At 40.0% G+C, this 10647-nt stretch overlaps 1 protein-coding gene across 1 annotated transcript; it reads left to right on the top strand.

Annotated features, from left to right (window-relative positions):
- The first annotated feature begins 2323 nt into the window (after positions 1-2323).
- Positions 2324-4781, top strand: plac8l1 (PLAC8 like 1). The gene is made up of 4 exons (XM_061055171.1): positions 2324-2450; positions 3067-3299; positions 3441-3577; positions 4005-4781. The coding sequence occupies exons 1-4, from the start codon at positions 2425-2427 to the stop codon at positions 4134-4136; spliced, it is 528 nt and encodes a 175-aa protein (XP_060911154.1). The 5' UTR covers positions 2324-2424; the 3' UTR covers positions 4137-4781.
- Positions 4782-10647: the final 5866 nt, after the last annotated feature.

Below are 10647 nucleotides of genomic sequence, written 5' to 3'. Positions count from 1 at the left end.
CTCTGCCTCCCTGGTTCCAGTCTCTCTGCTCTATCCTGTTTATTTCTTCTGGGGACATAAATAAAAGAATACTGGTTCCCACAAGGATAAGACCCATCTCAGGAGTGTGTCATGGTTTTGACAAAGTTGTTCTATCTTCACCCCGTTAGGGCAGATAGTGACAATAATCTTTCGCAGTGGACAGTCTTCTGCTGAAACAATGTGCACGAAGAGTAGCTCTATTGGGCTTTATGTTATACCAATAAAGCAAACAGACACCTAGGCAATATTCAAGGGGCTTTTGGGGCAGATATAAGATAGCCAATATATCCTAGTCCTGCTAAAAAGATATAAGCCACAGTATAAGGTTCCTTATCACCTAGGTCAAGGACCCATCATATTATAGTGTATCATTTAGAGGAATAGCCAAGTCACTGCTGAGAATGAGAAAACTGGTCATGTTGTAGCTCAACTTGAAACAGGAAGAACTTTGCTTATCATAGCCTATAGCCGGGAAACTAGCCGGCAGTCCCGGGACAGGTCCTGATGTATTTCGAAAAAATAAAGGTGATGGGGCAAAAATCGAATGCGCAGTTTCATTTCCTTCGGCATACATGGTTGACTTCCTGGAGCTTGCAAGTGTTGCCAGGCAACTGTTCCCGGTGAATTAGTACTAAACTTCAGGAGGCTAACTGATGCTGTTAACATATCAAGTTAGTTTGCATCGAAACTTAAGCTACCTGTAGGCAACAGAGCTAAGAGCTTAATCTAAAAATTGTAAAACTGGACCAAGACAAAGGTTTTTTGGAGGTAAGCTACCTACGTGTCATATTTGTTTGATGTTAATCAATCATAACATAATTCATCCAACATAATTTAACTTTTGTAAGCTACACTAAAAATATCCTCCAATCTTACAGTGTCCCTCCTACTTAAATAAGCATGCTGTGGGGAGAATTACTTTCTATCATAGGTCAAGCATTGATTTAAAGTCTATATTGTCATTGTATAACAGGCTATAACCAGATTAAGATCCACTCCTGATTGGTGCATAGTTGCTCTTTCATACAGTGTTTAAAACATTTGTTCAGGCACGCACATTTCATACAAAGAACACATTCATAGGGTGATTGGGACCCAATCCCCTAAATTTGACCAGAAGACATTCCTTCCTGGACTATGATAAAACCTTCCGATCTCCTGAGTGGATTAGTAACAACTTCAGTGTTAAATACATGTGTCACGTGTTGGCCATTTTTTTTAAATTTATGCCAAGAAATCTGATAAAAAACAGAAATTCAAAAATTGTCCCAGTATCCCTGAATACACCCTATTAGTCAAACGAACGATTATAAACAATTATCAATGAGCTACATCTCCAGCTTTTTGTTGTTGTTGTGAAGACTATACTTGTTCAGAATTGTAATTTATGATCCTTGCTGTGATACGTTGTGGTATTGCCACTATAATATGATATTTTTGTAATTCTGACAAAAGATACCAAATTTGAAGACTTTTCATGCAGGCTACTAGTATTTCTACTTGACATAATGTGCATAGGCCTATGTGTGAATTGTCTGAGCCTTGTATGATAGTTTCAGTACGTGCACTTCCACCACGTAAAGGTTCCCTCTTCTCTCTCACTGTTACCTCTCTCACACACACACACACACACACACACACACACACACACACACACAACTGTATATAGTTCATCAGTCTAAAGGTCAAAGTTTAACCACAGTCAGGAAATGCATGAATGCAGACAAGCCCCCTCTTAACAAGAACCACAGGGGTATTTTAGAAATAGAAGCATCTTTCACTTCCCAGCTCTTTACTAAGTGTCTAGTTCTGCCTGTATGTCAAGTGTAGCAGTTTATCTTTTCAAAACAGTCATTGAACGTCATCCCTCAAACTAGAAGCTTATGCTCGTATCAATCATTTTCAAAGAAAATCACATCACAGATCACATATCTAAACTCGTTATTGTGCACATGTTTTTTGTGATGCTATGTATCTTACTTCCTCTCTACAATTAATAATGTCAACAAAAGTTAACTTCCATACAAGATTGAAGTCATTTCTAACCTGCCTGTGACTTTGTGTTCAGTGTATGAATGCATTAGCATCTGATTATTTTTTGCCAGACATTCATGTTCCTGCACCCTGATGTGTATCTGCCCTCTCTCTTCATTTGCTGTATAAGTGGGGGGTACAGTAAAGTCTCCGGCAGTAGACAACTACAAGACTTATCTCTGTCACACAGCTTCTGGCTGAGCCATGCGACTGCTGCTTTATCTGCTCAGACACACGCACTCACACTGGGAAGTGTCACTCCGCCCCCCCCCTCTTCTACCTCCCTGTTCCTGCTGACTCCCTGCTCACCCCTCTCCTCTTTTGCCTCCTCACCTCCCCCCTCTCTGGATGCCAATATAACTTCTAGACATGGAGCAGACAACAGTCACACAGCAGTAAGTGCCTTTCCTTTTTGTGTTTGTTTTCTGTCAACACTGAGCACAATACAATTACAGCAAACAGCTCACTTATCTTTCTGTTTTCTTTGGGCTGCTGTGCGTTCCTCTTAATCTATTCCTTCTTTAATGTCTCTGTGATAGATGATAATTAAACAGGAGCATTATTTAAATCTATTGCTGCTGCAGCTCCTTCCTATTAAAATTTAATCTCTATGTTTTGGCTTCTCTCTAATATGCTGTGCTTAAGTATTGCTGAGGTCCTAAAACAGCTGAATGCAAGAATAAAAGCTGTCACACAAACAATTTTGGCATGATATTAGTAGGATACTGGGGTTATTTTGATGCTGTGCTGTTTTAATTTTCTAATGAATGGGAGCCGAGGACAAAACATGCTGCTACAGCATAATGAATTCATGCTGTAGAGAATAAATGACATTAATTACATTTCTGCTTAACGGAAAGCAAAAAATGAACCAATTTGCTTATTTCAGACTAATGCTGTGTCCTTATAGTCTTCAGTCTAGAATTGGTGGAAAGATAATGGCTTGTCAAGTCATGGTGAATTTATAAGCCATCTTTCTAAAGACAACTACATCTTAAAATCTAATTTCAGACCAGAGCTGTCAAGCACAAAAGCCTCAGCATCTGTGCTTCAAGAGGAGGAAGTGGTGTGCTACACTACTGGAAGTGAATGCAACTTGAGGTCGAACGATGTTCCTGCAGAGACAAAAGCAGTGCTCGCACAGCCGGGCCTGGGAGTCACCACTACGACCATCACCACCATCACGCAGACGGGAGGCGATTGGAGCACCGGCCTGTTGGACATCTGTGGAGACAAAACAACATGTAACTTGAAAACAACAACCAAAACATCAACTGCATTCAAATCATTCTAAAAATGTCAAGGACTTTTTTTTGCATCTCTCATTTGCAACTGAGATATGCATCCTTTTTCAAGCTTCCTCTCACGTTATCATGTTCTTGCAGGTATTCTTGGGGCTCTTGTACCATGTTGTTTAGACCTGAGTTTGGCTCACCAATATGGTGAGTGTCTCTGCATGCCTCTGCTGCCAGGATCCACTTTTGCCTTCCGGGTTGGGATCAGGGAGAGATACAAGATACGGGTGAGCGCGCATATTCACTCTCGAATTTGCATATCCCTCAAGAAGAAATGAAGAATTGTGCAGCCTCCACTTAGAGGTTAAATTTACAAAATGGTTTGCCATGTATCAATAATTATCATTTGAATGTTGAAAATAAAGGACACAAAGTGTTGCAGTTTGGTGTTTCCAAAGCAAATTGTTAGACTCAAAAGTACATGGGAAATGAATGTCTGTCAGCAATGTATGATCTAATGAATACATTCTCTCAAAGGTTCACAAAAAGTTGTATACGTCTATTTAATCTTAATGTCTTGTGTGTTTTCCTTGATATTAACCTCTTGATTTTCCACTTGGCCATGCTTTTGTTGTTGTTGTGTCTGCATGTGTGCATCTTCTCATTTATGGTTTTGCATGCCTGTGTGTGCCTGTCTGCATGTTGCGTTCACAGGGTAGCGTGTGTGAGGACTGGACCACAGTGTATTGCTGTTACCCTCTGGCTGTGTGTCAGATGATTAGAGAGATGAAGTGGAGGATGAAGACACAGACATATCATGTGTCCACTGCCCTTGAATGCTCCTGAAGAGATCCCTGACAGTAAATGAGTCCTGTCCTTAAACCATTTTACAACGGAGACTTTTGAAGGCCAACTGAGATTACTGGTATGACCTGCTCCAAGAATCAATACTATCAGGCTTCAACTCACTTTGAAATTCCCCTGAGGATGCCATTGGCAACTTAATCAAGCCTTCTGTACAACATGCATAACACTGCGGAAATCATTTGATTAATAGCATTTTTTTTGTCATAGTGTCTAGAGATTAAAACAATTCATGGACCTCTGTATTATGAATAAAAATAAATAAACTCTTATTTTCATGGAGAGACAGGAGCTCATCTGCTATATTTTAAGTTAATCAGGTTGCAAGATGCATGCTCTTCTCGTTTCAGTAGATTTTTCTGGCGACAAGCAGCATCAACCATCTGGTACAACTCTCAGCCAGACAATAAAAACAAAGGAAAAAAAACAGCAATTTCCTTTTATATCTTAAAATATTGTCATGCATACAGCCAATTCCCTCTCATCCCCTGAAAATAGAGACACTCTGAACTACCGAAGCTGTCATTTTAATGTTTGTTTTGATCTTAATCAGAAAACAACCAAATGCCATTCAACCCAGTTTATAATGTTTGAATCCGAGGTAAACTTTGGTGGGTTCAACTTCTTTTGTACTTTGGATATCAGGGAAGCCCACTGACAACAATCTCATGGGGGCTATTTATCATCAACGGGTGCAAATGAAGTTAGAAAAAAGTGATTTGGTTAAACCAAACCTTTAATTTTGTCTTGCATCCCAAAAGTCACCAGACACATAATCGTCTTCAGTCCCTTTCTTACCTTAAGGTATGGTGATATCAATATGTGTCGACCTTCAGGCACAGACTGTGCACAATGAGGAAATAACTCGACATCAGGCAAATAAATCTAATTTCTATATTTACATTCAAACTACGCTTTGGCAGAACTAAAGAAGAACAGAAATACAAATTTACTATAGGAAGTAATTTAGCTTTATAAGAAGGCATTAGTGCCTCTGAGAGATGTTTTATTTATCTCAGAGTGTGGGATAACAGGTCTCTGAGTTCTTTCTTTATGCACAACTATACTTGTCTGATTTCCTGGAAACAAAAACACAGTGTAGCTCTGAAAACAGTCTCGAGTTCAAGTACAGTTCTGAGGATAATAAAGCCCATTTCCATTTTTTCTGATACCCCTTTTCTCCTTCAGTTACTTCTCTCACCTCAGGCATTAAATCATATTATTATACCAGTACTGATTGCTGTGCTTCCCTGAACCTGAAATGCCAAGCAGCACAGGAGCGGATGTGGAAAATGTTTTTCATACACAAAGCAGATGGGTCCTCAAAGGGCAAATATGTAATTTGTTAACTCTTACGAATGTGGGCCCCCGCCTGGCAGCTGCTTCAAATGGAATGGGGAAAAGGAGGAAATGGAATTTTTGTTAAGAAGGAGAGAGATGTGAATAACAAAATAGAATAATATTTCACAAACAGTCCGCTGCTTATTTTAAGGTGCAAGCCTGCTGAATAATAATAAAAATGTTTGAATCAGTTCAATTCTTTATAGTGTATTTTTCTTAACTGTACATCCTGCTCTCTGTTTTTTTGGTGGTTTTGAGTATTTGGGACGTTTGAATCCTTAACCACCGGTACTGATTTTAAGACTTAACAGCAATCTTATGCTAAGGTGATCCTGATTTGCCAGTGAGGAAAAAATATTTCAGACATGTATAATATAGTGAAATGCATATTGAAACTGCTCTGCTTTGCATTTCATAAACTAGTTTCAGCCCCACTGTGGACACTTTGAATTCAAGCTCCAAGAACAGCTTGTATCTTCCTGCTATGTTCCCATACACATCAAAGAAACATCTGCAAAACAGAAAACATTCTGTAATTCTCAAATTCCCTGCTGAAACCCTTGTTAAACTTGTATGATAAATATAGATTTCTCGCTCAGAATCTCACTGTGCTTAGAAGGCCTATATGTAAAATCACCCACTATAATGTCTATGGTTATTTCAAAAGGCAAACTTGCCTTTTGGCATCATTGCATAAAAAAATGTGTTGTCTGAAAGGACTGCACGCAACCTGCCATGCAAAACTTGTGAACTATTTCAAAGTCAGAATGTTTGCAAGTAAAACTCACCTTCATCACATAATCAGTAGCAATGACATCTTCAGCTCCACAGTCAGGGCCCACAGGTGGATGCTGCGGTGGTGATGGGGCTGTGCGAGAGTGCAGTACTGGTGAAAGGTCAGAGCTGGCAACGAAAGAGCAGAGGGCGAGACTGGAAATCATGCAGCTTTAATAGACCGCTAATTGAAGGAGGCGTTGTCAAGTGATTGTGGATAATGACGCATGTCAATTGTGAAATCAGTGCAGCTCACGAGCTCAAGAGCTGGGGCTTTACCGCTTTCTTAAAGGTCGAATGGAGTTTGATAATTCATTCCACAACCAAGGGACTACAGGAGGAGAGTCTAGCAAGCAACTTGGGGCCATGCTGTGAAGGACCATATCTACATTAGAAAGACGCTGAAGCAGCAGGGTTATTTATAATTTCTATGACTATTCCATGTGATTTTTAATGGTTATATATAGGCCTTAAGTCAATGTCCACTCAATAATTCCCCCCTATAATTTATGAGCGCTGCATTCACCTTTTTATTAAAGGAAGAAAGGAAGGGGAAGGATTTTGGCTGTCCTGCATACATACTTGTAGTATTGAACTGTTTGAAATTTCTGTAAAAAGACACCCCTTAACCATTACTTTCCATTCATTTTGCCCAAGGTCAATGAATGGAAACAAATAGCCACATTGTTAAAAAGGTCATATGTTACTGCATTAGGCTTCGGAGTTTCCTGAGCTACCCTGGATGGATAAATAATGCCGTTTGCCTACTGGGGTTTGTTAGTGAGAAGAATCAGCCTCGAGCAGAGCTGCCTGGAGGCGCTGTGGTAACATCTTTCCCTCCCTGTGCAATGACTAAATGTTATTGCTTCAGCATCAATAGCTCTACATTGGGTTGGTTAATGGGAAATCTATTTTCTATGCAATTCAAAAACACACTTAAAATGTCCTACTTTCTCCTGAGAACTATATATGTCAATTTCAAAGACTATTTTATTCACTCATACCAACATATGGACCTGCAGTTATTAGGTGCTCCTCATAAGTTGTATTTCTAATTGCAAGGGGTATTCAACAACTCTCCAAAGCAGCCATAAAAGTCCGTTTCTTACTGTCAAAGCACCAATCATCTTGTTGGGGTTAGTATTGACAATTTTTTTTCTTAAACTGACCCTTTAGTTATTCCACGTTTAAGGCGCTTAGAGGCAGCTCCCTTTGCTAAAATGAGAGGCTGAGCATAAAGGGCCCAAAAAGACCAGAGGATCAATTGTAAAGGATTCTCGGGGGAACCATAAAGAATGCCTTTGTACAAGGACCCTAAATCTGTTTTGCTACGGCCCTGGATTTACTACCTTTCATGCATAGAGAAATTAATGCAACCTTAGCATGTGCTTACAGTTAAGCCCCAAACACATTTATTAAATACCCACACTCTCACAGCCTGTCCTTACGTCATCTCTACAGAATACACCTCCATGCCTGAACCATGTGGGGGCAGTGTTGACCCAGACCTGGATCTCCTCTGGCTGTTTCCTTGTCCCACTGCTGTTCGGTGGAGTGAAATCAGTCTTAAGTGCTGATCTGGGGTCAGGACTGGGATTTCCAGAGCAGTAGTAGAGGTCAAGATCTGGAACAGCGAAGCCCAAGTCAGCAGTCGGACAGGGACCATAAACTGTCTCTGCTGATATTGCCTTTCCTGCTGTTTCAGCACAAAGGCGACAATCCCCACAGATACATCAGGTGTAGAGCAAAGGCTGTTATCGACTACAGCCCCTCAGGGAGGTGTGTTTGTGGATGTGGGTGTGGAAATGTGTGTGCTGTTTGCAGACATATCTTTCCCCACAGTCGTGCTCGTTGTAAGCTGTACAGAAGAAAAATACCAAAGCGAAAAGATGAAATACACACGACAGCAGTGAGAAAAAAAGATCATACCACCAAAGATGCACTCTCGACTTTAAAAGATGAGCTATAGGTGGAGTTTTGTCCCCAAACTCAGCACTGATATTTTTAAATGATGTCTTCCTCTTTCTCTCACTTCTTTCATATTTTCTTGGAGCAGATGGGACATGTCTTCCTGGTGCTCATTATCTATTGTTTTGCCCCTCCATCCCCTCTGTTATCTCATCTGTTCTCCTCCCTTCACCCTTTTTTTTCCAGCGCCCCCTTTTATTTATTCCACTTCTGCTTTTCCTCCTGATTCATGCTGAAATGTGTGTTTGAGGAAAAAAAAGGGCAGAGGAGAGAAGGAGAAAAGAGAGAGAGGTGTGGAGAGACGTGCTAAGCTGGAGCAGCCGTCCCCCTGGTGATACTTCTATCCAGGACAACAAGCGCCACCTGGGGTTTACATAACACACACCCAGACACACACTTCCTCGCACTAGCTCTTCATATCAATTTCTTACTGATACTCAATTTTTTTTATCCGTGCCCTTCCCATGTCTCCCCTCTGGTTTTTTTTTTTGTCATTCTGTCTTTCTCTCGCAGACATCAGTAAAATGAGGGGTAGGGGGGAATTCAGGTGCTGGTTAGCCTGCAGCTAGGAGCCTCTGCAGTTTGTACAGTAGTCTGTGATCTGCTGCTGAGTGGAGTTGTCTTATTTTGGGCTGTGTTTGTGTTTGTTTGTGTGTGGGATGATGGAGGCTTGAAATCTGCTGTCCTTAGACTATGCAGTTGATTTTATTGATTTTTCTTGTCCAAAGACAGACAAAAATAATGTTTCATCATAGGTATAATTTGACTTCAAAAAAGGCAATTCTATTGAGATGGCCTGGATTTTGCAGTTTTCTTCCTCAGCGGGACTCTATTCTTCTTTATAGCTTTATGTTTATTGGACGACATGAGAATGAGCGGATGATCTGTTCCACAATATAAGCTGTGTGTCCTTTGAGGTCATTAAACAGTGTTGGTTGCCAGAACTAGAAAACATTGCAGATGCCTTTTTATTCTCCAGCATTAATCCACATAAACAAACATGGGCTCTGCCGACAACTTGGTCATAGATCATACTGAATAACAAGGTTCTGTTTGGGAAATATGAATGTTTTGAAATCAATAACCCATCAATTCAGTTTTGACAGCATATATCAGAGTGAGCAATAAGAATTAGCCACATATTTTAAATCTGAACCCCTTATCCAGAGGAGGAGAATCGAGGTGACTTGGGGTTAAGTGTCTAAAAGGAACAATGATGAGTTGTTAATTGTTGAATGGTATAACACAGAAACATACTCCTGCTAAAAGTAACTAATTTCCTTGCTGATCAATCCTAAGAATGCAGAATTTAAACATGCAGCTTTCTTCATTTATTCCAGCTCTCCTAATCTCTCACAATTGTGTCCGGATGCTGATTCGTGCACATCTTATATGTGGGAAATGTTATTTCCAGAAATTGAGAATGTTATCTCCAACAATGTTTTTTTACCATCTTTGGGCAGGAACGCCTAGAATTGGAGGCCCTGTATAGCTCGATGTCAATATGGAGCACTTTTCCTAAACCTACTGGAAACCTGCAGGGATAAACACTGCCTTTGAAGGTGTCGTGACGGCTTCCCTCTTGCGACAACTTCAAAGTCAATGTTTAGCTCATAGCTCCTCTGGTTTGCCAGATTTTTTTATTTTATTTTTTGTTATTTTTCTACTGTGTAATGAGAAATCACTTCACAGAGCCTCTTGCTTATTTGGGTCCCCAGACCCCAAGGGCTTATGTTCTGTGCCCGTTAGGCCTGATCAGAAATCTATTGAGGAAAATTAGAGGCAGAAATATGATCCCATTCGCAAAGTAATTTGCCAGTAATGTGGTCTGATGAATCATCCGCATCCCCACATGACGTCTTTATCGTACTTTTTTTCTTACCAAAAATGGAACTTAGATAGTCAATAATCCATTCGATGTTTGCATTATCTGAACTGATTATAAGATCACCACATGCACCCGAAATTCAAAATACTTTTATAAAGACTAGAACGATATAAGTGTGCCATCCCTTCCCCAATAACCAGATGTAAACATAATTTCTATTTCAAACCCTTGAACTAGATCTCTTCCTCAAAGATTTCTTTGCCCTGTGAAGATTGTCCAATGCTTCACAGTTTTTAGGATACAGTTTGGACTGAAAACGTTTTTGAGGCAAAAGCACATCTTGTGTCTTTTAACGTCATAGATTTTTTTTACTATTAATGAAAAGGTTTGTTCCTTATGAATGACATTTTTTTGAAGGCCAAAAATCTTTGGAGATATGTACAACAACTTCTAATGTGAAGTTACTGTATGTGCTGTTCATATCTCTTAGTGAACAGGGAAATTGAGTTAATGGAGTTTTGTTTAACACCAGGGCTTGTGTTTAGTGTTCTGTTTGTGAATAGTTTAAATTGGTTACAGTCT

The sequence above is a fragment of the Labrus mixtus genome, chromosome 14 (genome assembly GCF_963584025.1).
Source record: "Labrus mixtus chromosome 14, fLabMix1.1, whole genome shotgun sequence".
NCBI lineage: Eukaryota > Metazoa > Chordata > Actinopteri > Labriformes > Labridae > Labrus > Labrus mixtus.
The sequence above is the reverse complement of the archived record's forward strand: the minus strand, read 5'-3'. Positions and strand labels throughout refer to the sequence as shown.

Excerpts from the sequence above, each read along its gene's own strand:
- plac8l1 (XM_061055171.1), top strand. The coding sequence starts at position 2,425 with ATGGAGCAGACAACAGTCACACAGCA. Across the intron at positions 3,300-3,440 it reads CTGTGGAGACAAAACAACAT|GTATTCTTGGGGCTCTTGTA; the intron begins GTAACTTGAAAA and ends ATGTTCTTGCAG. Across the intron at positions 3,578-4,004 it reads GGGAGAGATACAAGATACGG|GGTAGCGTGTGTGAGGACTG; the intron begins GTGAGCGCGCAT and ends TTGCGTTCACAG.